This window comes from Sycon ciliatum, chromosome 10 (genome assembly GCF_964019385.1).
Source record: "Sycon ciliatum chromosome 10, ocSycCili1.1, whole genome shotgun sequence".
Lineage (NCBI taxonomy): Eukaryota > Metazoa > Porifera > Calcarea > Leucosolenida > Sycettidae > Sycon > Sycon ciliatum.
The window spans coordinates 17,403,809-17,427,390 of record NC_088652.1 but is presented as its reverse complement, the minus strand read 5'-3'; the positions used below and the strand labels follow the sequence as shown (position 1 = coordinate 17,427,390).

The following is a 23,582-nucleotide window of genomic DNA, read 5'->3' as shown; positions in this document are numbered from 1 at the left end:
TTTTTAATGGCCAAAAATCTTGGGCTGCGAGATTCACTATCTGTTGTTTGGAGTCTGGGTACTGTTTATCCTCTCTGCTGGTGTAACATGTTCTTGTATGTCTTGTTAGCTTATGTTACTCAGCGTGGCACTAATGGCCGTGTGGTTGATGATATGTTTGTGTGTGTGTAGGGTTGTAGGTGAAAGTGTAGATATTTGCTGGTTCGTATCCAGAGTTCATTGTCTTTTTTGCATGGCTTTTTTCAGCGACGTGACATGTCAGGCCGACCTGCAGGGCAAGCATGCATAATCGTGAAATGCCTTGTTCTGCATAGTATGGGCTGATGTATGACTGAACTGTTGTTGACTGAAACTGACTGACTGTCTTCTTTGTTCCCTACAGTATACTAGTAGCATGGTCCAAGGTTGTGTTCATGTATTGCACTGCTGCATGGCTGAGCCAGTTTGGCCAGTTGGTGCAGCACAGCCAAGGCGACGAAGAAAAGGAAAGTTTTTGCTCTTTTCTGGAAGAATTCTGAAATTTTTGACCATAGTTTAGTTCAGAAGGTGGAAGGCCACCATCCCCACCCTACCATCCTACAACCTGGTTTTGACTTATAGCATTCTGGCGTCCAGTGGAGGTGATTACAGAAAATCCTGTCTGTCAACATCGAGCCGCTCACCAAGGATACGGCTCGCCGTGCGTGGACCTCGAACCCAGATAGAAATCTGATCATTTGACTCTCATGGTATGGCTGGTTGTCTTGGCAATCTGCTTCACGGGAATCCAGCAGCACAACCGGACCTGATAACGACGAGAATGCATGTATGCGTGTGAATGTAGCCAGAAACCGAGCAGTTGCCAAGCAACATAATAATATCACCTATGCAGCTCACGGGGACGGCTAGAGAGCATCCATAATGATAATGACGTTCTTGCATAATGTGCACACCCATAAGTGCACGGTGTGCATTTTCCCTGTGCACAGTGCTTCACTATGCTATGCTAAGCCTGAAGGGGGAAGATAGGTAATCATGATAATGGGGAAGGAAGAAACTTGCATCGCGGCAAGACAAGTTAAGAAAACCGTTCCATGTCGCGAGTTGCATAGACTGTAGGGATGGCAGAGAACACCCCAATGCTGGGCCAAACACCACAATGTGACCATTGGCATTGTCTCAGATGCTATAAGGTCTTGCATGTGCAGTTACCCCAGGCTAGATGCTACATGTCCCTGACACGCGCACACACGCACACAACACTCGCTTCTACAGAACGGCGGACGGTTGGCAACAAATGGCAGATTACGCGTGACCCGGTAGCATGCGAGAAACAATACACTACTGTACACATAGGCTATGCCATGTCATCACTTGCTACTGGATAAACATGTGCAGACTGACTGGTATCAGCTGTCTTGACATGATAGCATGCAGTGTATGTGCTAGATATCGACTGGCAATAGCAGAACCATTAGCAATACACATGTACTAGATACTCACTAGCAATCACTACACTGTAGTATAATTATAATATCCATTCATTCTGACAGATCTGGTACACTCACATCCTACAGAGAACGCAAACAGATTGCATATTGACCGTGCATGCATGAAATGCATACGCAAAGCAGACTGCAGATGTCTGGCGTCATTCGGACAGCATTTCTCTTCTTGAGCTGCACAAGGAGACGACCAGTGGACAAGCACTGAGTCACGCAAGATGATAATGTTCTGTTCTTTGAATAGTACTTCAAGTACGTGGTGACTTCCAGCCAGCACTGCCGGGTGCTATCCGCCGATCTTGACCGGTTTCTTCTTGCCCTTCTTCTCCTCTTTCGCACGCCGCTCTTCTACAAGCTTGCGCAGTCGAGACACACTGAGCGAAGGGAAAGAAGAGAGAGAGAGAGTGTGTGTGTGTGTGTGTGTGTGTGTGTGTGTGCGCGCGCGCGCGAGAGAGAGAGAGAGCGAGAGAGAGAGAGAGAGAGAGAGAGAGAGAGAGAGAGAGAGAAATGAGACAGAAACGAGAGAGAAAATGAGAGAGACCCGTACTTAGAAAGAATAGTTGAAATGCAGGCTGTGGTCGATATCACCGAGAGTACACAACCAAACATGCAAGAGTGCGCATGCGTAGGTTGCAGATCTCTTGGCCCACGGTAGACTAGTGCTATGCTACCTATCTTTCACGGATATTTGGCTAGCTCACTGATACAATGTAGCCAGAGATCAAAGGGCAAAGAAGTTGTGCTTTGCAGCTACAGTAGTTGAAGTAGAACAAACCCAGTGGCATGCTGGCTCAGGTCTGCGCAGGTGCATGCATTCGGATGATCTGGGTTCAAGGCAAGTGAGGAAGAACTGCATTGAAAGCATTCAGCTTCAGGCTGTTGACTTACAACCGAAATCTAACCGCCACTGGACCGGGTAATCGAGGCCTCAAGCATCAGGAGGGGTGGTCGGCTTACACCATAGTGTCTTGTATTAAAGCCTATCTCGAGTAGAAGCCTGTTCTGAATACAAGCCTGTTTTGAATACAAGCTTGTTTTCAAGATAATTATACTATCGGCACATACGCCTGGTTTTAGTGTTGACACACATAGAAATACCTGGTTTGAATAGAAGCCTGATGTGAATAGAAGCCTGGCACTGACAACGGCTTCTACAGGAATAAGCCCGGCTGTACTACGCAACATTACGGTAACCAGAGTCGACCTACAGTTGGTAAATACGATACACAGCGAAAACATAAAACATTTTTAAATGGATTACTTACTTGCTGGTAAAGTACTCTTCTAGGGGTTTCCAAGTGAGCTCGCTGTTACGAGGGACTTTCCCCTTCAGCGGAACTGCATCTGTAGCTGCTGCTGCAACCTGTCTAGTACGTTTAGAGTTTAGCTGATAGGCATGGCCAATACGCTTGTCTGCAATGCTGTGCTTACGGTATGCATCCAGCTGCCTCACCCAGCGCATGTTATACAGGCAGAAGCCATTCTGGGAGAAGAAAGAAAGAGAAAGCAAAGAACATAAGGCAGATCTTCACAGTATACTGCTACATGGTATTATCGTTAATAACTCGGAGGGAGTTGTGGTTGCTCGTGACCCCTCCAAAAGCGAAATCGGAAGAGTCAGCAAAACGATACTATCGGGAATTGTCCGAGATGTAAGGGAGCGTTGTCAATCAACTCCTGGAAGAATACAGACGCAATGATTGACTGGTTCCAAGCCATCGAGAGGAAGCCGGAATGTGCATTTTTCTGTTTCGATATTGTGGAATATTATCCGTCCATTTCGGAAGATCTTCTTCTGCGCACTATCGAGTTTGCTGAACAGTACACCAGTATTAGCAAACAAGACAGAGACATCATCCTGCATCCGCGAAAGTCGCTATTATTCAGTGGAGACAATACTTGGATGAAGAAGAACGGAAGAGGACTATTCAACGTGACAATGGGATGTTTCGACGGTGCCAAAGTACGCGAGCTAGTTGGGACGTATGCACTGTCCAAGGTAGCACACAAAATCAGCAGCAGTGACGTCGGACTGTACCATGATGACGGTCTAGCAGTGCTACGAGACGTGGCAGGCAGTGAAGCAGACCAAATGAGGAAGACAGTCTGCAAGATATTCAACAACCTCGGACTACAACTAACCATCGACACTGGTATGATGGTTGTGAATTTTCTGGACGTCACGCTGAACCTAGCAGACGGAACATATCGTCCGTATAGAAAACCGAACGATACACCGGTCTATGTCCACAGCCAATTGAATCATCCACCAACAATCAAGCAAATACCGAAAGCTATTAGCAGGCGGCTAACCAATATTTCATCCAACCAAGACGCGTTCAGAGACTCCGCACCGCTATACAGCTATACAGCTACAACAGCGCACTTAGGAACAGTGGATATACCGAAGTACTAGAGTACATGGAAGAGAGACACTAGGATTCAGGCAAGAAATCGCAAAACAGGCGGCGGAATATCATCTTGTATAACCCGCCCTTCAGCAAGACAGTAGCCACAAACATCGGACAGAGATTCCTGCGACTAATCGAAAATACACTTCCCCGCCGGATCCAGACTACACACGATCTTCAACCGGAATACAGCTAAAGTACTGTAATTTCACAAATTTTCGGTGTACTTTTATTTCCGGTACATTCGGTGCGTCTGTTTCATACCAAAAATTTCAATACACCGAACAAACACTAACACACATAATCCAATGGGGAGCTGCTTCTCTGTACCGAAAATTTCTTGTTCACCTAACCTGGCCTTCTGCCCTCATACCGAAAAAACTGAGCACCGAAAATTTCTGAAATTAGAGTACTGTAAAACCGGAAAGTCTAACGACCAAAAGTTTAATTTTTTTGTAATTTTGGCATGATAGCATGCAGAAAGTTTAACGATGGCTCCCTGGCCACCCATCTGTATGCGCATCTTTACACAGACATCTAGCGATAACGTTTTTTTCTTCAAATAACGAAAAATAATTGGTCGTTAAAACGTTAGACTTTGTGTCTTGTTAGACTTTCCGGTTTTACAGTAAGCCATAGCTGTACGCCGAATATGTCTGCAATGGTCAAGTCACACAACAACTCAGTTAAACGGAAGAGTGGAAACAACGACAGACAGCCCAAGGGAAGACGATACAACTGCAGAGACAAAATGCAGTGCCCGATGGACGGCAACTGCCAAATCAGCTCTATCGTGTACAAGGCAACCGTCCAAGTAACCGGAAAGGACAGACAGAATGAGTATATCAGTCTTATGGAGCCAGCATTCAAGAAGAGACACGGCCACCATCTAACACCATTCAGAAATGAGACACATGAGAAGAGCACAGAACTATCAAAGTGTGTCTGGAACCTGAAGCGTCAAAATAGCGAGTACAGTCTTGGTTGGTCAGTTATCGACCAGACTCCAGGTTACAGTAACATAACCAAGCGCTGTCCTCTGTGCCTAAGAGAGAAGCTGGAGATCCTTCAGGCGGACAAGCGTGTCAACATCAACAAAACATCGGAGCTAGTTAGCAAGTGCAGGCATGAAAATAAGTACTACCTCTCAAAATTCTCACCATCAGCCGTCACATAACCTTTTCACTACTCACAGTCGCAGGTGAGGTGCTGCTCATAATTACCCCATTGTTCTTCTTCTTGCCTCCCTCAGAAGAACATGTGGTTGCATGAGCCTAGGCCTAAAGTGTATTCTTTGTTTGCGTCTACTTTTGCGCCCCATCACCCCACTCACGCAAATCATTTTCATAATTACACTATCAAGCCCGGATCATTCATTCGCGCTATGATCCAAGCTTGCAGCCTATATCAATCATATCTTCTGAAAATTATAGTCAAGTTGCTGTCTGACGATCGGTTAAAACCGTGAAACTCAGAGTTACAGCAGAAACGCTTTTGACTCCTCTCAAGTGTGTGTTTTCATTGTTATCGGTACATGACTAAAGGCCTGAGTCATTTCGACGTTGCAACTTGCAATACATGATAAACTCGTACACTGTACCGTGCTTCGCAAGGAGAACAGTTGAACAGTAGTGTATGTAAAAAAAGAGAAGAAACACATGAGAACGAGATATGCAGCAACTATCCACGGCGGTAACAAGATGATAAACAGTCAGACAGTGCGATAACAGGGCACACTACAACACTGACAGGCTACTGAGACATTCAACGACCTGAAACCTAGCTCTAACACACCTCCAGTGGGCAAACCAACAGCCTTCCAACTTGGAAGGTTCATGGTTACGTAGGAACGAAGAGGGGAAGGTGAGTGCAGCGAAAATGTGCACAATCTAACAGTAGTCTGTCAGTGTTGTAGTGTGCCCTATTATCGCACTTTCTGACTATTATTCATCTTGTTACAGTCGTGGATAGTTGCTGCATAACTCGTTCTCATGTGTTTCCTCTCTTTTTGACATTAATTTTATTACTGGCTCAGTATCCAAGCTTAAGTAGTGTATGTCAAGGGTATTAACACCTCACTCATGTACCACACATGCACACACACGCACGCACGCACACACGCACGCACGCGCGCACATACACACACACATACACACACACACACACACACGCGTGCACAAACACCGGAGGAAGACTCCACACATTTTTTAGTTCATGCCTACTTGTACTGAACATCACATAGCCCTGTTCCAGCCAATTTGCCAGAGACAGAAGTGCAGCGTATTCACCGGGAGAACGCACAGCATTCCCTTGAAGAGGTACGATATTTTCCGGAATATAGATACTTGTAAATAATCATAATTCGCGGGATCCGCTTCGGAATCGCTTGATTGTTCAGAAACACACAAACTAGCCTTCGCACCCGCAGGCCACCTCCATGCCGGTTTACCTTGGTGGCGAATGCAGACCCGGAATATTAAAAACAAAAATTCTCGGCCGAAGGCCCAGTTTTCCGCATCCGCAGGAGCGCCACCACCCTCTTGGATCAAGGCGCAGATGCAGCTCCTACAGTCCATTCATAAAAAAGATGGGCCCTGGCTCTGGCGAGCTTCCGTATTTGACGATTTTTCGTGATTTCATCGTGCACAGTGCAGTGCTGCGAAATTTGAAATTTGAAAATGGGTCCAAAAAGGGTACCTGAACTGGGGTTCGAACTGCACAATGCACTGTTGCAGACGGGGTCAAACGGCCTGGATTTTTACGGTTTTTCCCAATTCAATGCTTTGGGGGCAAAACCTGGCCGAAATCCTATTCTTGTTATGGCTTCCTTTTTGGACAAAAAAACTTCAGAAACATAATTGGAAGAGGATTCCATAGGGGATTGCAGAAAAAATTCTAAAAAAACTCGAAGTTTGACCCATTTATGGCCAAAAGCTAGAAGTCCATCTTTTTCTGAATGGACTGTAAGCGGTGGGAGGTGAGTAGATCAGACCCGCCACAAAGTGGTCAAAGACCGAAAATGTGGGTTGCAGCACGGCTGGAAAAAATCCTTCCGCTTCCAAGGAGGACTTGAACCTGGTACCCGGAATATAAGCTGCATTTAAAACCGCACCAGTATCCCCACAAGGTGCGGTTTATACTGCGATGATCAAATTGATGGTGATGCATCGTAGCAAGAGTGCATAAACAAGAGTATGCAACTGTGGTCATGGCCCAGTGTGTGGCGCGCTGCCTTCATTACGTAACTTGCCTTCATTACGCTCTGAAAGCATGCATTCAAACTCACAATTTCTCGTACGAGCCCATCCGTTTTTGCTCGATTCGTTCCAGTACCTACGCGATCTCTGAATTCTGGCGTGTGAACTCCAGTTCCGTACGAAAGTTCATTTCAAACCAGAGGGAAAGTGCGGTGCTTGATTTTCCGCAGTGCGCGGACTGCAGCTGAATGATGTAACGAAGGCAGCGCGCCGCGCATCTGGCCCATAGAAAAGAGATCACAGTTGCATACTCTTGTTTATGGACTCTTGATCGTAGGGTAGATGTCTGCGTTTCGTCACTTATTTCGTGACCAAAAATCTGGATTTCAGAAAGTGGTGGACATCATGCAACTGCATTGTAAATAAAAGGCGGGTTTGTCAACTGACAACCGCTCTCTTCAGTTGCTATTCACTCTTGGCGCATGCGCTCGATAAAAAGTTCTTTTACTGGTGATGTCGAAAAATTATTGGTGTCTCGGGCCAGTCACCCATCGTCAGAAAAATGTGGATGTGGTTTATACTCCGGACAACACGGTACTATTTACCTGTGTGGAGTAGGCTAAGGTGTCACTGGCTGCTCTGAATGGTGATGGGTTGAGGGTGGTGACAAAGGTAAACCTTTCGTGCTCTCTTCTGTCATAGAGTTTGAAGCCGTGCTTTGCATGTGCCTCCAGACCTGCACAGAGGGGACAGGAAAATATATACTCGTATACATGGAGATACTTGAGGATAGATAGACTGATGGATGGACAGGCGGACTGATGGATGGAGAGAGAGATAGAGAGAGAGAGAAAGAAAGAGAGAGAGAGAGAGAGAGAGAGAGAGAGAGAGAGGGACAGAGACAGAGACGCAGACAGAGACAGAGAGACAACAGGGCTTGTTCAAACTAGCTTCACTGCTGCTTATCACACCTCCTCCTCTCCTCTCCTATCCACCACTAAGGCATTCGCACACCATACGAAGTACATGTACTCGTATGTACACCTCGTATTCACTCGTACATACACTCTTACATACACTCGTACGTACAGTTGCATATCCACTCGGACATAAACTCAGACATACATGACTTGTTTGTTTTTGCCTGTCCTTGATTGATGTTAGTTCCTTGCCTCAACAGTACAATGCGCCACCTCAAAGAAGGTCGAACAGAAAACAAAATAACTGGGGGTCTTCAGAGAGGGAGAGAGAAAAAAAGGAGAGAGAAAAAAGGTAGAGTATTTCGTCGATGCCCACTCGTACTTACACTTGTTCATCCCATACACCCGTATGCTCACTCTCACCCCTAAGCTATGGACGTGACATGCTGGTATACTTACATCTGACCATGAGCAGACTGCCCTGGCAACAAGAGAGAGAGAGAGAGAGAGAGAGAGAGAGAGAGAGAGAGAGAGAGAGAGAGACAGACAGACAGACAGAGAGAGAGAGAGAGAGAGAGAGAGAGAGAGACAGACACACACACACACACACACACACACACACACACACACACACACACACACACACACACACACACACACACACACACACACATGCTTGTATACTTACATCTGACCATGAGCAGACTGCCATGGCAACTGGTCATAGCCGGTAAGGCAGCTAAGTGTTGGTAATCCAGACCGTAGAACAGATGTAGCAGATCACCAGTGTGGAGACTGTGTACACCAACTACGTGATTCTCATACACACAGAACACCTGCATGCACAGTGGGAATGATCATACATGTACCGTCATGCACAGTGGGAATGATCATACATGCACAGTGGGAATGATCATACATGTACAGTCCGTATCACCTATAAGGTTGGCGGCTATAGTAATATACCGGATATAGTGATCAATTTCTCAAATTCATTTTCATTTGCCATGACTAAGTATACACAGTTATCGCGTATAGTAATAATCGTCTATAGTAATATATCGCCTATAGTGATCAAATTCATATTTCAAAAGACCTTTATTACACTATTTTTGCATCGGTTATAGTGATTGATGTAAAATCAAGCGATGTCAGAGGAGAACAGGGTGTTACTTCTTCGTGAAGAACTTGTCCAGTGAGTGTGTTTGGTGAGTTTGCTTGTACAAGTTGCCAAAATATGCCTCCATCATGAGGAAATGCTGATTTTGTGTGTCAGGAGCTACAGCCAGCTACATGACATTGTACATGTATGTAGTGTGTATGTGCACGGCGCGCTGAGTCGTTTGACATCCCACTCGCATACATTGCATGCAGTATCGGTCATAGTAATGTATCGCTTTATAGTGATAAAATGCTCAAAATCAAACACCAACGCTATAGGCGATACTGACTGTACCATGGAAACACCATACATGTACAGGCATGCACAGTGGGAATGATCATATATGTACAGTGGGAACATGATACAGTGTACATGTACACACAGAACACCTGCTTGTACAGTGGTCAGATATCTGGTTGATCCTGGCAGTAGTCATACGGTATGCTTGTCTCAAAGATGAAAGAGGGGTCATGACGCCAACGTCGACCCAGTGCTTGAGTCACCCTTTTCGCACGGTGGTCAACTTGGCTCTGCCAGGACATCTCTTTGTCACAATGATGACACCTAGATAATACTTAGTAGATAGCACCTTGCAGAGTCAGCAGTCTGCAGTCTGCAGGACAACACCACGGCAGCTCACTTGCATTTGCACGGCATCAGCAGCTCTTGGCTTAAGCAAATACAAATAGTTGTTAAGATAGTTGTTAACCAACAGCCGGCCTTCCGACTCGGAAGGTTCAAGGTTAAGGAGAGACCAAAGAGGGGAAGGTGAGCGCAACGAAAATGATAACAAGCTAAAGTCCCACGGGAACAAAGAATGTCGATTGTTACTGGACGGTGACGAGACCAGTAAGATGCTTGACGAAGCGGTCCAACTACAATTCGAAGCAGCAAAGCAGCACACCACCCAACTTGGGTGGATCAGAAATATCAATGATAAGTACAGAAGGGGGAAGCTTTAAATTGCGAAAATGAATTGTACAAAACCGAACGCCAAACTCCTACAGTGCTCCTCACGCATGACATGCTTTGTCAAGTATCTTTGATACTGGTCTCGTCATCGTCCAGTAACAATCGACATTCTTTGTTCCTGTGGGACTTTAGCTTGTACTCATTTTCGTTGCGCTTACCTTCCATCGACATTCTTTGTTCCCGTGGGACTTTAGCTTGTACTCATTTTCGTTGCGCTTACCTTCCCCTCTTTGGTCTCTCCTTAACCTTGAACCTTCTAAGATACTAGTGGTTGTTGTTGAAGTTTATTTAACGTAGCACTATGAACAGGCGGTTTCGCTTCCTCATCGTGAACTGGCGCAATTCTTGAAAACGCAAACTTTGCGCGTCCACCTTACAGAATCTAGTCTTACCTAAAAAAATATGAAAAACCTCTTCTCAGAATCTCCAGTAGCTCTATTGACCAAGACGAGAGGCAAGCGGTCCGGTTGAGAACACAAATGTGTGGAGGAAATCGAAATGGCGACCGCTGCTGGAGAAATAGAGGAGGACCAAGCCATGGCTGGTTTGAAGTGTTCTTCGTGTGATCAGCCACCGCGGGACGGTAGGCTGATTCGATGTCTGCACACGCTGTGTGCGCTGTGTGTTGTTGAGCCACACATATATCAAAGATGACAACATCATTCATTGGCCAAACTGCGTGGAAATCACACCCTCTCCGGAACAAGGACAACCTCAGATACAATCGCTACCCAGAGCTGCACTGGAAAACAGCGCTGTTGCTAGTGCCGACTCTTCATCCAGCACCAGATCTGCACGTGTTGTTTGCGAGGAATGTGATGAGGAAGAAGCAGCTACGTTCAAATGCCACGACTGCTCCATGTTCTACTGTACAGATCACGGAAACGCTCACCTCAAGTCGAAATCCACGAATAGTCACAGAACTGAACGTATTTGTGAAGACGCAGCAACCAGCAGCAACAGATCAGAGCAGAGATCTCATGCAACCAGGTGCCCACTTCATCCTAACTCCAAACTGTCATGGTGCTGCATTCCGTGCAAGGAATTCCTGTGTGAAACGTGCAAAACGGTCAACAAGGTCCATATTCAACATGCTGACCAAGTACTGACAATAGCCTATGCTGCGCAGGATGTATGCACAGCATTACAGGAGAGAGCATCACACCAAGCTTCAGACACCCTGAGCAAAATTGGAGATGCTCGGACAGCTGCAAGCATTTTGGCTGACTCGGAAGTTCTCAAAGAAGTGTCTAATACTGTGTCAACTCAGATCACAGAGGAATTTACCAAATTGGAGAACGCATTGAAAGAGCGAGGTGGTGAGTTGCTGTGTCGCATCCCCGGCTCACAGTGTGACCGGACCCCGAAATCACTACGAGCGGCGACTGAATATAGACGTGTGGCCTCACGACAAGCCCAACACAACCCAGGGGCCAACCAATATAGCTGGCTTGGTCCAAGTTCAACCCCACACGATCAACAGACAGAGACTGTTAGTTTTACGTTGTGAGTAGTATCAAATCCGAGCTCAAAGTAAACGAAGACAGAGAGCTGAGACCGAGTCTCGACTGCTAGACTAGACTAGACTAGACTAGACTAGAACTGAAGTAAAAGAGAGAATGAGAGCTTATTTTATAGGGTGCTTCAGAGATATATGGCGTGATCATTGCGAGGTATTTCCAGGAAATAGCAGAACAAGTCAAACCGGAATGTGCGCAGCCAGTCAGCAGAAATGCAGAATATACGTACGGTGATCATTCGAGAAGAGAAAGAAAGACATCGAGAGAAGAAAGACCAAATTGGGACGTGGGGAGCCCGCTCACCCACGTCAGAGTACAATGTGAGTATATGAGGGTCACGCTGGGGAGCCCGCTCACCCAACGTGCCATAGTTCAGCGGCTTCTTATGGTAAGTTCTGCTGCATTCTTGGTCTTGCTTGTTTGATACTCTGACCTCTCGTGCGGTCACCATGGTCACTGCGGTGACGGTTTTGGTTCTTGCACACGTCTCCTGTCTTGCACTTAGCTCTTGTTATACAATGTCATATTAGTCTTGGCTCTTTGCACGAAGCGCCGAGGCATCGTGGAAACCTGTAGAACGTCGTAGTGACGTGGATTTGCACAAAGCCTGGAGTCACATTTCCAGGAAGTGAAGCGCTTCCAGGAAACGTACAACGCGAGAACCTACCTGACCAGGTTCCGGCCTTGGATCACATGGTGTGTCATGCCAAGAAGGCATGTCACCTACGTGGGAAAGCGCGTGTCGCTCAACCTACATGCTAAGCACGTGGGACAAGACACTGGCCAAACCACATTGTACCAAAAGGGTGTGACAGCTCAGCACAGAGCTGCTCACTATGTAGATCCTGCTATCACAGGACTATCAGGCAGTGTCGAGAACGGTAGGGGAAGACAGACTCCTCAGACTCATTCTCATACCACAGTTTCCTTTCTAAAAACTTCACCTTCAACCATAATCAAAACTTGCCAACCACAACCGTATGTGTGTGTGTGCGTGCGTGCATCATGCAAGCGCGGATCATGCGGAATGCAATGATGCAACTACAAGAAAACAAATCTCGGCAGCTAGCAACGAGTGCATTCAGAGAAGAAGAAAACAAGTTCAGATTCAAGTAGTTTGTGATGAGCAGCAGAGACAAACATGCAGGAGAGTATAATTATATGATGAGATGGAGGCGACATTGGGAATACTCGGATTCACAATGTACGCGTGCCATCAGCTGGGTAATCAGAGTCGTCGTTGGACATCGTAAGTAGTCTTCATGATGTGGTGACATTCATGACATTCCCGACAACGAAAGTTATCTTACCCACTCTGCGATACGCTCACGGGCCTTCTCTGCTGCTTTGCGATTTGCCCGCCTAGGCTGGAACATGGTTGGAGCAGCTTCGTCCGCCATTGCCTGTTCCATAGCCGTCGCCGGTGCCGGGCGGTGTTCCATATCACCAGCCTCCACTGCTCCGACGTCATCCACAACGTGCAGCTCGAGCGGATAGAGCTTGCTGATCGGTCTCGACAACACTGCCTTCGATTTAGCCGTCTTCAGCTTGACAGCTCTGACTTGGCCATCGACTCCAGGTAAGATTTCTACCACTCTGCCGAGTCTCCAACTTCCACGTGGCTGGCCGGTCTCTTGGATTACGACCACTTCTCCGACTGTTGGTGTCCGAGAGATGCTACTCCGTGACTGTCGGTGTTGACTCATTGATGCTTCGCGCAGAGCAGGGAGGTATTCGTCTTCCCACACCTTCCATGCTACATCCAGTTGTATCTGTTGCCGTTTCCACATCCTCGTGACCTTGGCTGCTGGTGTCTCCGGACCGTCCTCCTCGTCGCTGTCCGTCTGAAAACCGGTTGCCGTTCTTCCTCCACAGAGGAAATGTGACGGTGTCAGGGGTGAGAATGAGGACACATCGTCGTCGTCAACATATGTGAGCGGCCTCGTATTGATCATGCCTTCCACTTCGGCTGTCAGGGTTGCGAGCTGGTCTAGAGTCAGGAGGCACCTTCCAAGACTCTTCCTCAAGGCTCTCTTGACAATGCTCACCAGCCTCTCGTACACACCGCCCTTCCATGGCGCAAACTCTGTTGTGAAGCTCCATTCGATATTCTCCGTTGAGAGATACGATAGCAGGTCTGGGTTGGCAAGAATCAGCTTCAGATGATCGTCCAGGACAGAGCGTACCAACTTGAACTGGGGTGCGTTGTCACACACAATAGACTTTGGCTTGCCTCGTCTCGCTGCGAACCGTCTCATGCTGTTCAAGAAGGCTGCTGCAGATAGGCCAGAGACTATGTCCAGGTGTACAGCTCGTGTGGTTAGGCAGGTTACTAGGTTGATCCATACCTTGCCTTTCTCCGTGCCGGTGCGGATCAATAGCGGTCCGAGGTAGTCAAGACCAACGTACGTGAATGGAAGTGCTCTGGTAATCCGTTCCTTGGGCCATGGGGGCATGGACGGCAACTTGAACGGACGCCCTTCGTGTCTTCGGCAAACCGAGCACTGATCCAGGATACGGCGAACGATAGCACGGCCACGTATGATCCAGAACTCTTGCCTTGTCTGGGCCAGGGTGTGTCGAACACCTGCATGCAGAAGCCGTCCATGGACTTCGCTGATGACATGCTTCGTGAACGCGTGATACGTTGGTAGCAGCTTCGGTAGTTTCTGGTCAGTTGGTAGTTCAGCGTTGCTCAGTCTTCCGGCGCATCGCAGTATGCTGTCGTCGTCGATCACAACACCAAGGTTAGCAACTGAACTGTGCTTGGCATTGGTCTTGATAGCTTTGAAGATGTCAGGGAAGGCCTCGCGTTGTACCATTCGAGTCCACCAATCTCGCGCAGCCTGTATGTCTTGTGACACGATGTCGTAGCTGTTGCTGATCTGAGAGAGACGTGGTGAGTTGGGACGCAGTTTCTTCAGGAACTTCATGCACAGAGCAGTGATTCTCAGGACCTTCCTCAAACTGCTTGCTCTCGTAAGCACGCTGCCGAGACCAGATGGAATGGTGTGTGGACTAGGTTGGTCAGTAGCACGATCGCTGCCACCAGTCACCAGGCTTGCGGTATGAAGCGTTGGTGCTTGCTCCTCCTTGCTGGCTAGGTCGGATTCGTCAGCTGAGAGTGTGAGGTCCTCGTCTGGCCAGTGATCTGATGTGGTACGTAACCAGTCCGGACCGTGCCACCATGACTCCTGAAGATCGGCCACCAAACCGCCTCGGCTAGCGACATCAGCAGGGTTGCACTCTCCAGGAACATGGCGGAAGGACAAGAACTCGCCGCAAGTACGAATCTCTGACACACGGTTGGCCACGAATACGGACAGTGGCTTGGATGATTTGATCCAATGCAGAACACAACGCGCGTCCGTCCATAGGGTGATGCTGGTAAGTGGGAGATCGAGTTCATCTTTGCAGAATCGGGCTGCCCGTGAACCAATCGTCACGCCAAGTAGTTCCAGCCGTGGCAGGGTGAGACCGTTAGGCTTGCCGTCCTTGGACTTCAGCGGTGCAAGACGTGTCTTGCCGAAGAGGAGCTCACAGGTTGTCATCATGGCTATGGTTGTGCGGAGGTAGACCACAGTTGCAAAGCCCAGTTGTGACGCATCGGTGAAGACGTGTAGCTGGTAGGTAGCATCGGTTCCATTAGCAATTGGGTTGATTTGCCTGGGGAACGATAACGAGCTGACCTCGCTCGAGGCTGCATGGAGGGTCAGCCAGGTGTCCAGTAGGTGTCCAGTCAAGACAGTGTCCCAGTCCATACCAGCTTGCCACAGAGAGCGTAAGAAGACCTTGATACGAAATGTGACCGGAGCAACCAGTCCCAATGGATCGTACAATGATGCAGCATACTTCAGGACAGCGCGCTTAGTCCAAACCGGGTCGGTGCTGGGTTGGGTTCGAGGACAAGCGAGCTGTAGACTGTCATCCTTGGTGTGCCACGTGATTCCAAGAACGTTGACACTGTCGCCCTGTGCCCTTTCCTTGGCATCCATAGCTGTCGTAGCGTGGCTGTTGTTAGATGCCCACTCACGTAGCCGCATGGACGAGCGAGAGAATACGGATGTAGTTCGGTTGCACATATCGTACCCTTCTTCCGGGGTGTCGACACCGATGAATACGTTATCCACGTAGATATTGCGGGACACCAAGCGACCGACATCCGCATCTTCATCATTTGCTAGATGGTGTTGGATTGTTGCCGCTAGCAGAAATGGACTGCTCACGATGCCGAACGGTACTCTCCGAAACCGATAGACCGCGATGTTGTCCGGAGTTGCTGTGGGATTAGTTGGATCGCGATACCATAGGAAGCGTGTCACGTCCCGGTCTGGCGGCCAGATGTCAAGTTGCAAGAATGCCTTCTCGATATCGGCTACCAGCAGAATGGGTGTGATGCGGAGTCGCATAAGAACTCCGGCAAGGTTGGGGAGCAACACGGGTCCACGTAGCAGACAGTTGTTCAAGCTCTTGTTGTGACGCCGTGCCTTGGCCGAGGCATCATAAACGACACGCAACTTGGTCGTCGTCTTCGTTGGAGTTAGAACTGGCTGGTGGGGTAGATAATGGAGTTGCGGACCAGTGACAGAATCCGGTGTCATCTGCTCAATGATGCCCATGTCGGCTTGCTGCTGGATCACCTTGTCATACTGCTCAAGTAGTGACGAGTCGGTGCTTAGCCGCCGCGATAGAGTCCGGAACCGGCCCAACGTCAATCCGTAGTTGTCCGGGAGAAACTGCTGCTGGCCGTTCCATGGCCAGCGAACGATGTAGCGATTATCGGTGCACTCCACTGTTGAGTGGAAATGTTGCAAGGCTACGTCATCGTCTTTCACGGGAGACGGGTGCTCTATCCCAAGCGTTTCGAGGCTCCACAAATCCGGAATGGACTGCTTAAGAGGCAGAACCTCCTCGTGTGAAACGTCGGCTGCGGCTGCGATCAGAGTGGTTGCCGGTAGGGCAGTGGTGGGAGAGGTGTCCGTCTTGCCGGTGACCACGTAGCCGAGGGAGGTTGGCAGAAGGTTGAGGCCTGATGGTAGAGGTTGCACATGGCCCTGCACGAAGTCCCACAGATAATCAGACCCAATGAGTATGTCGATCTTTAGCCGTTCATCTTCGGCGTTAATCGCATCAGCTAACTGGTTGTCGTGTTGCAGTTGCTGCAAGGTCGTGATGTCGGGGTGTGCAACCGCAGGACGGAGAACCGGGTTTGTGATGTGCGGTAAGACGCTGCCTTCGATGGCCTTCGTTGTACCATCCTTGAGATGAATGAACAGGTCGGAGATCGGTACCTGTGCTGTGTGGTGTTTGGTGGCACCAAAGGTTGACACGGACAGCCATTCATGGCGAGTATGGCGCAGGGAGAGCTGCCTTGCCAAAGCCTCCGTGAAGTACGTGCGATGGCTGCCTGAATCAAGAAGAACGCGAGCGGTGGTGATTGTACCATTGTTGCCTTGCACATTCGTTGTGGCGGTTTGGAGTGTGACAGTTGATCCTGTTGCTTGCAGGAGACACGATGACTGGTCCGAAGCAACTGTCTGGTCCGAAGCAACTGCCTGACCTGGAACCTGAGTGGGTGTGCACGTAGCGGTTGTAGTGTCAGAAGTTGCCACCGCTGCCGTGGAAGATGAACCGTCAGCTCGTCGGGTGGAATGCGAACCTACACCAGATGGCTGGCGACTCTGCGAGCAGATGGTATGGTGATGGTGACTTGGGCGCTTGCACATCCGGCAGGTCTGTGTTTGCCGTCGGTAACATTCCTGGCTGCGGTGACCGGAACCCAAGCAAATAAAGCAACGACGTAGCTCCATTAATCGTTGTTTCCTGGCAGCAGAAGATGTGTAGCGTGAGCAATCGTTGTCCATATGTTGGCCATCGCAGAATATGCAACCACGACGGGAACGTTGTGGTCGTCCTTGGGTATCAGGGTGAGCTGCCAGTGCATCCGCTGTGCTAAAGAGTTGCTTTGGCTGCACTCCAACAGCGTCAGGTTTGTTCGGAGGGCCTTGGCCAGTCCGCTGGCGGAGTTGCTCTTGTAGAGTTGTGTACTTGGCCATATACTCTCGTAGAGTGGTTAGTTTCCAGGGCTGGCCGGCGTTGCTGATACCACGCCACTCCTCAAACTTGGTGGCAACCTCGAGTGGAACCTTGCCCCACAGCTTTTGGCACAGGAGACGTTGATCTGCCAACTTCTCTCCCTGTGTTTCCAGCTGTCGAAGGAGACACTCCACAGTTTCGAAACTTCGATGGATCTCCATGGGCCTGTTGGGTGGTGCCGGTAGTGCTTCCAAACGGCTGTACAGGGATGCAATGATGATCTCCGCTGAACCATACTTCGTCTTCAACAGATCCTTGACGGTGGTATAGTTTGCACTTGTCAATGAGATGCCCGCTATGGCCTTCGCCGCATCGCCGGAAAGGCAAGATTTCAGGTATGAGAACTTGCTGACATCCGCAATGGGCTGGTTGTCGATGGAAGACTGGAATCGCTCCCAAAACTCTGGCCACTCAATCACCTTGCCAGAAAAGGACGGTAGAGTCAGCTTTGGCAGCTGGACGTTGAGGCGTGATGGCTGTGGGGCAGTACTGAGGCCAGCTGCCGCGGTTGCAGCGTGGGCTGCCGCTAATGCCATGGCCTGTATCATGTCCGGGGAATTGGTTGGTGTCGGGACAGTTGGCTGGGCCTGTGTTGTATCCGTATGCTGAGCCTGAGCCACAGGGTTCTGAGTAGTAGCACTGATGTCCGTGCCTGTGGACATTGTGCTACGCCTTGCCTCCACACCCGTGCTAGGGCTGTCCAGTCTGCCTGCAGCAGATTCCGTGTCGCCCGTGCCTGTTGCCGGCAATTCCTTTGATTCCAGCAGTTCGCCCGTGGGCCTGTCCGTCCCATCACTGTCCACGACCACTACCTCCTGTGTTGTATCGTGCCGGGTGGCCTTCTGGGGTGTTGCTGCCTCTGCAGCAAGCTCCGTCACCACTGGTGAATGTGTCCCTACCCCTCTATAGTCGAGTAGTGCACGTGCGTCCGACACACTTGTGCATTCGTGGTCAAAGCCATCATCCCAGGCTTCCAAATCAATTAGTGCGTCTTCCACACGCTCGTCTGCCTCGCAGTTCTCCAGCAGGGTACCAATCTGCTCGGACAGGTCGTTCACTGTGTCAATCAAGGGTAGGATTTTCTCAACATCACTCTGAAGTGACAACAGACTAACGAATTTCTCCTCCGTTTTACGGAGTTCATGTTCGATCCTCCTCCTTACTCGCGTCACCCTTCCCTTGGCCCTGCCTCGCTTCTTGACTAGGTCGTTGTAAACCACTTGGTCCAGGACGTGAGATGTGCTTTGCTTCTCAGTCGTCTGATCCAAGGACTCCTCTCCATCGTTCGTTGTTGTCTGTTCAACCTCTCCGTCCATCGTAAAAAACGAAAGTTGTTGGACGCGTTGGTTCCAAATCCTGGTCACAGCACCATGTCGAGAACGGTAGGGGAAGACAGACTCCTCAGACTCATTCTCATACCACAGTTTCCTTTCTAAAAACTTCACCTTCAACCATAATCAAAACTTGCCAACCACAACCGTATGTGTGTGTGTGCGTGCGTGCATCATGCAAGCGCGGATCATGCGGAATGCAATGATGCAACTACAAGAAAACAAATCTCGGCAGCTAGCAACGAGTGCATTCAGAGAAGAAGAAAACAAGTTCAGATTCAAGTAGTTTGTGATGAGCAGCAGAGACAAACATGCAGGAGAGTATAATTATATGATGAGATGGAGGCGACATTGGGAATACTCGGATTCACAATGTACGCGTGCCATCAGCTGGGTAATCAGAGTCGTCGTTGGACATCGTAAGTAGTCTTCATGATGTGGTGACATTCATGACAGGCAGCAGTTGTCTTATTCTGGGACGTGACAGCTGCAAGAAGCCCATGCCAAGTACTGGTGGCAGTCCATTGTTGTGGAATGCCAATTGGAGATGTTACGATGGAAGAGAACACGCCTCACATGAATGCTTGATTTGGCCAGGGCTGACACTGAGGATATTGAATTTCTCCGACTTCATCCGTGGCTCCTTGGCAAGTTTGCTGATGAGGAGAAAGAGACTGTGGAAGAGCAGCCACCGCCCAACCTGGACATGCCAAAGTTGAGTTCTGACGGCTTTGATCAGGAAGTGGAAACCCTACGAAAAAATGGGCCGGATTGCGAGCAGGTGCGAAGACCTGGAAGACTCTGCATCTGCAGCCGCCCCGAGTGCTGTGAATTACACATTTAGCGGCCGTCACTGTCCCTCTGATCTTATGATAAATCCAATGAAGATCACACAATGCTAAGGAAAACAAGCTCACTGTATCAAACTGCCTGTGCGGAACTCTTTATCCAAGCTGGATCAGTAGCAGTGATAAGATTCCAAGTCGATTCTACATGTGACTGGCGCCTTGCACTTGATGTTTGTGATCTGTCACTATTTACTCAGGGAGAACAGAAACAAGAACACAATGTGACTGCACGTGGAACCATGGAGCAAAATTTCAAAACTCGAGACATCATTCAGATGAGAGCCGCAGTGATCGCCAGAGACATACCTTGTCCTTCTACATTGAATCAAGCGGAGAGAAATGGATTATAGATGGTCCCCACAAGGATGGTATGCTTGCATTCTAAGCAAGAACAGGTGCTGTAGGAGAGCAGGCTACGCTACTCTCACCATCAGGGGCGTAGGAGGGGGTTGGGAACTGGTACGACCAAGTGCATGCTGTGAAGAGGGGGGGGGGGGGGGGTGCGGGGTCCTCCCCGGGGAAATTTTGTAAAAAAGACACAGATCCTGTGTGAGCTGGGTACTTTGGGCACATGTTTACTGATTTTTAGTCATAGAATTTTATGGTTCACGTGCAGAAAACTAAGTTGCCATGAACCAAGTGTACCTGATAGCCGTGTCGAGTCAAGTGTGAGTCAAACTCGAACAAAAGTCAAAGATCTGACGGGTCCCGGTTGTTTTTATTACGGTTTTGCACGTTCCAGATGGACCACACTTTTCGAAAAGTGGTACGGCCATGGTAGTATCAGTCGTAGCAGGTGCTACGGCCCTGTGTCCACGGGGAAGAGCAGATCCCTTTCAATGGGATTCTATGTGTGTGTGTGTGTGTTATCAAAATCACGGGCGTTGCTTACCAGTTCTGGGTATGCCGTCCCTGCTGGAAATATGCTGGTAATGGTCCCCTTGTCTATACGCGGCCAGGGATCTCTGTGCAATGCAGTACGCAGCACAACGCAGCACAACACACACACACACCACTGCTAGAAAGATGCCCTAGCTGCCGCCTACTGTAAGTCAATAGATCATCGGTGCACAAATTAATTTGTAGACTCACAGTATCTGTTCTTTCAGCCTCTTTAGTGGACATCCCTCATATACGGTGTGGGCTAGATAAAGGTAGGCTGGCAGCAGACTGTGACTATAGCCAAGAGTAAGTACACTCCCAAGAATATGCAACTCAGCAGATGGGGTATCGGGCAGCGAAAACTCACATCACGTGTTCAAATACGTTGTGTACTACAGTCAACTTGGCTAATAACGACTGCGGATATAACAACAATTCGCGAATAACGACAGAATTTCCATGCCCAGAGCAAAGTCCCAGCTAACAGTAATACATATAATGAGATTTCGGGTATAAGGACACTTCGCGAATAAGGACACTTTTCTGATGCCCCGCCGAGTGTCGTTATAAGCCAAGTTGACTGTATATGTACATGTAGGCACAACAAAGGCCAGCGTGCATGCAGTCCATATATTATCTGCCATGTTCATGCTGAGCTGAGTGAGTTTCTGTCAGGGAGTGCTATTTTTACTACTCCACAGCTCGCTAAAACGGGCTGAGAGCGTATGGCGTGAGCATTACAACGCGCGACGTGAGTTTTCGCTGTCGGTGGACCCCAAGGAAAGACCATCCAGAGTTGCAGACTCTTGGGACCTGTTGTACTTTTGCAATAACCCTTGCAAGGCTACATAGCCCAATGCACATAGAAAGAACATGGCGGAACTAAAGCAGCCGATGCGCCTGCAGGCATGCAACACATACACCTGCAGGGATTCTAGTTGTTTCAGGGAGTTCTGAAACAAAAAAGTCCAACTCTAAAGAATAAATCTACTGTGACTGCCAGGACGCGACACGCATTTGGACAAGTACAGACCTGCACACACACACACGCATGCACACACACACACACACACACACACACACACACACACACACACACACACACACACACACACACACACACACACACACACACACACACACACACACACACACACACACACACACACACACACACACACACACGCATGCACGCACGCACACACGCAAGCAAGCACGCACGCACACACACACGCACAGGCAGACAGACAGACATACAGACAGACTGACATCATTCTGAAGAAGACAATCGCTGAAACAATAATAAAGTATGTTGTCCGTGACCAGTATCAGTCAAGTCTTGTCTCTATTGTGTATCCCTCGGCTGGACATCTGCTGGTGTACTGTATGGATATCAAGCTCATGCCGAAATAGACAGACAGACAGACAGACAGACACAATTACGGAAAAGACTCACGATCCTATATTGAAAGTTCCAAAGCCCAAGCAGGAGCCCTGGCGTGCAGTAAACCTAAACGTGGCCAGGCGTCCCTTTGTACTGCCCACCAGCAACACTCCCGTCCTAGAGCGGCACTTTACAACGGCAGCTTCATTGCCAGTCCCCGCTTCACCAGTTTCACCATCGTGTTGTTGCCGTGGCGATATGTGCGAAGTCTCGACCGCTGTGATTGTCTTGATTATCCCGATCTCTGGCGGCATCGATGTGAAGAATAGGGTAAATCCTGATGCGCATCACCGCACAGAACACAAACGAACAAGAGGAATCATGGTTCAGTTTCATCATAACACACCAGGAGTGCATAACACCTGTAGTTCACATTCCTGATTGCACTCACCTCATCACACCACCATCCTTTTCAGCGGCGGATCCAGCGATCTATGCAGGGGGGGGGGGGGGGTTCCAGTTTAGTCAAAAATGAATAGCCGATACATGTATATGCACCTGCATATGGCTTGCAGTAGTACATTTACTTCAAGTAGAAAATTTAGGGGGTTCCGCAGAACCCCTGGAACCCCTCCTGGATCCGCCCCTGCTTTTGTAACGGGTGACCCGGTGTGGACTGTCATTGGCCTAGTGCTGGCGATTAATTGTGAAACTCAGAGTTGTAAGAGCTATCTCCCCCCCCCCCCCCCCCCTTCCGCCCTCCCTCCCTCCATCCCTGACAGAGCTTATGGTCGTCGTACCACTGTTTTAGGCATGTTAAAGGCACTGAACGCTCAAAGTACAAACCGGTTCAGCTACGAGCAGTTGTCGATTTGCAATGTCTTCTCAACACTGTTGAACCGGGGAGCTCACTAGGATTTCGTGTGTCTCACCGACAGTAAGATAGCACCTTGTGTCAGTATACGGCACAACGCCTGGTGTATTTGTGTTTGTATTTGTATTTATTCAACGTTTCCTGGCTCGTCAAACAACTGCCAATGACAAATGAACGTGAAATGAAGGGTGATAGCCAACCACGGCAAATATCCGAAACAGGAAAAAAAGTAAAAGGAATGAAGGAATCAAGTGTCGAAAAATAACCCGAGGTTAACTTAGGAGTGCCGGGGTTACAAAGCACCCATCATAATCTAATTCATAGACCGGGACCATCATTCAGTGACCATGGCTGCACGATACAGGGCAAGTGCATTGGAGAGACCCCTACACAATACACACTTTTAAAATTAGTCACAATAAGAGATGTCAATGGACTCCACATTTTAACATGGCTGTGATAAAGGTGGGTCAGGTAACTGGCAACAGAAAGTGGACAAAC

General features: G+C 48.8%; 1 protein-coding gene across 4 annotated transcripts in view; it reads right to left on the bottom strand.

Moving 5' to 3' along the window:
* Positions 1 to 1,271: 1,271 nt before the first annotated feature.
* LOC135825945 (uncharacterized) overlaps positions 1,272 to 23,582 on the bottom strand; it is a 57,756-nt gene continuing 35,445 nt past the window's right edge. For 3 of the 4 annotated variants that reach the window (XM_065338588.1, XM_065338587.1, XM_065338589.1), the window contains 6 exons: positions 22,280 to 22,544; positions 20,834 to 20,906; positions 8,701 to 8,848; positions 7,698 to 7,828; positions 2,750 to 2,967; positions 1,272 to 1,858 (listed from right to left, as the gene is read on the bottom strand). In XM_065338588.1, the coding sequence (XP_065194660.1) occupies positions 1,771 to 1,858; positions 2,750 to 2,967; positions 7,698 to 7,828; positions 8,701 to 8,848; positions 20,834 to 20,906; positions 22,280 to 22,544 (923 nt within the window). In that variant the 3' untranslated portion in view covers positions 1,272 to 1,770. Of the gene's footprint in view, positions 1,859 to 2,749; positions 2,968 to 7,697; positions 7,829 to 8,700; positions 8,849 to 20,010; positions 20,127 to 20,833; positions 20,907 to 22,279; positions 22,545 to 23,582 lie in introns of those variants that run through there. The other variant, XR_010555171.1, reaches the window with a different exon arrangement.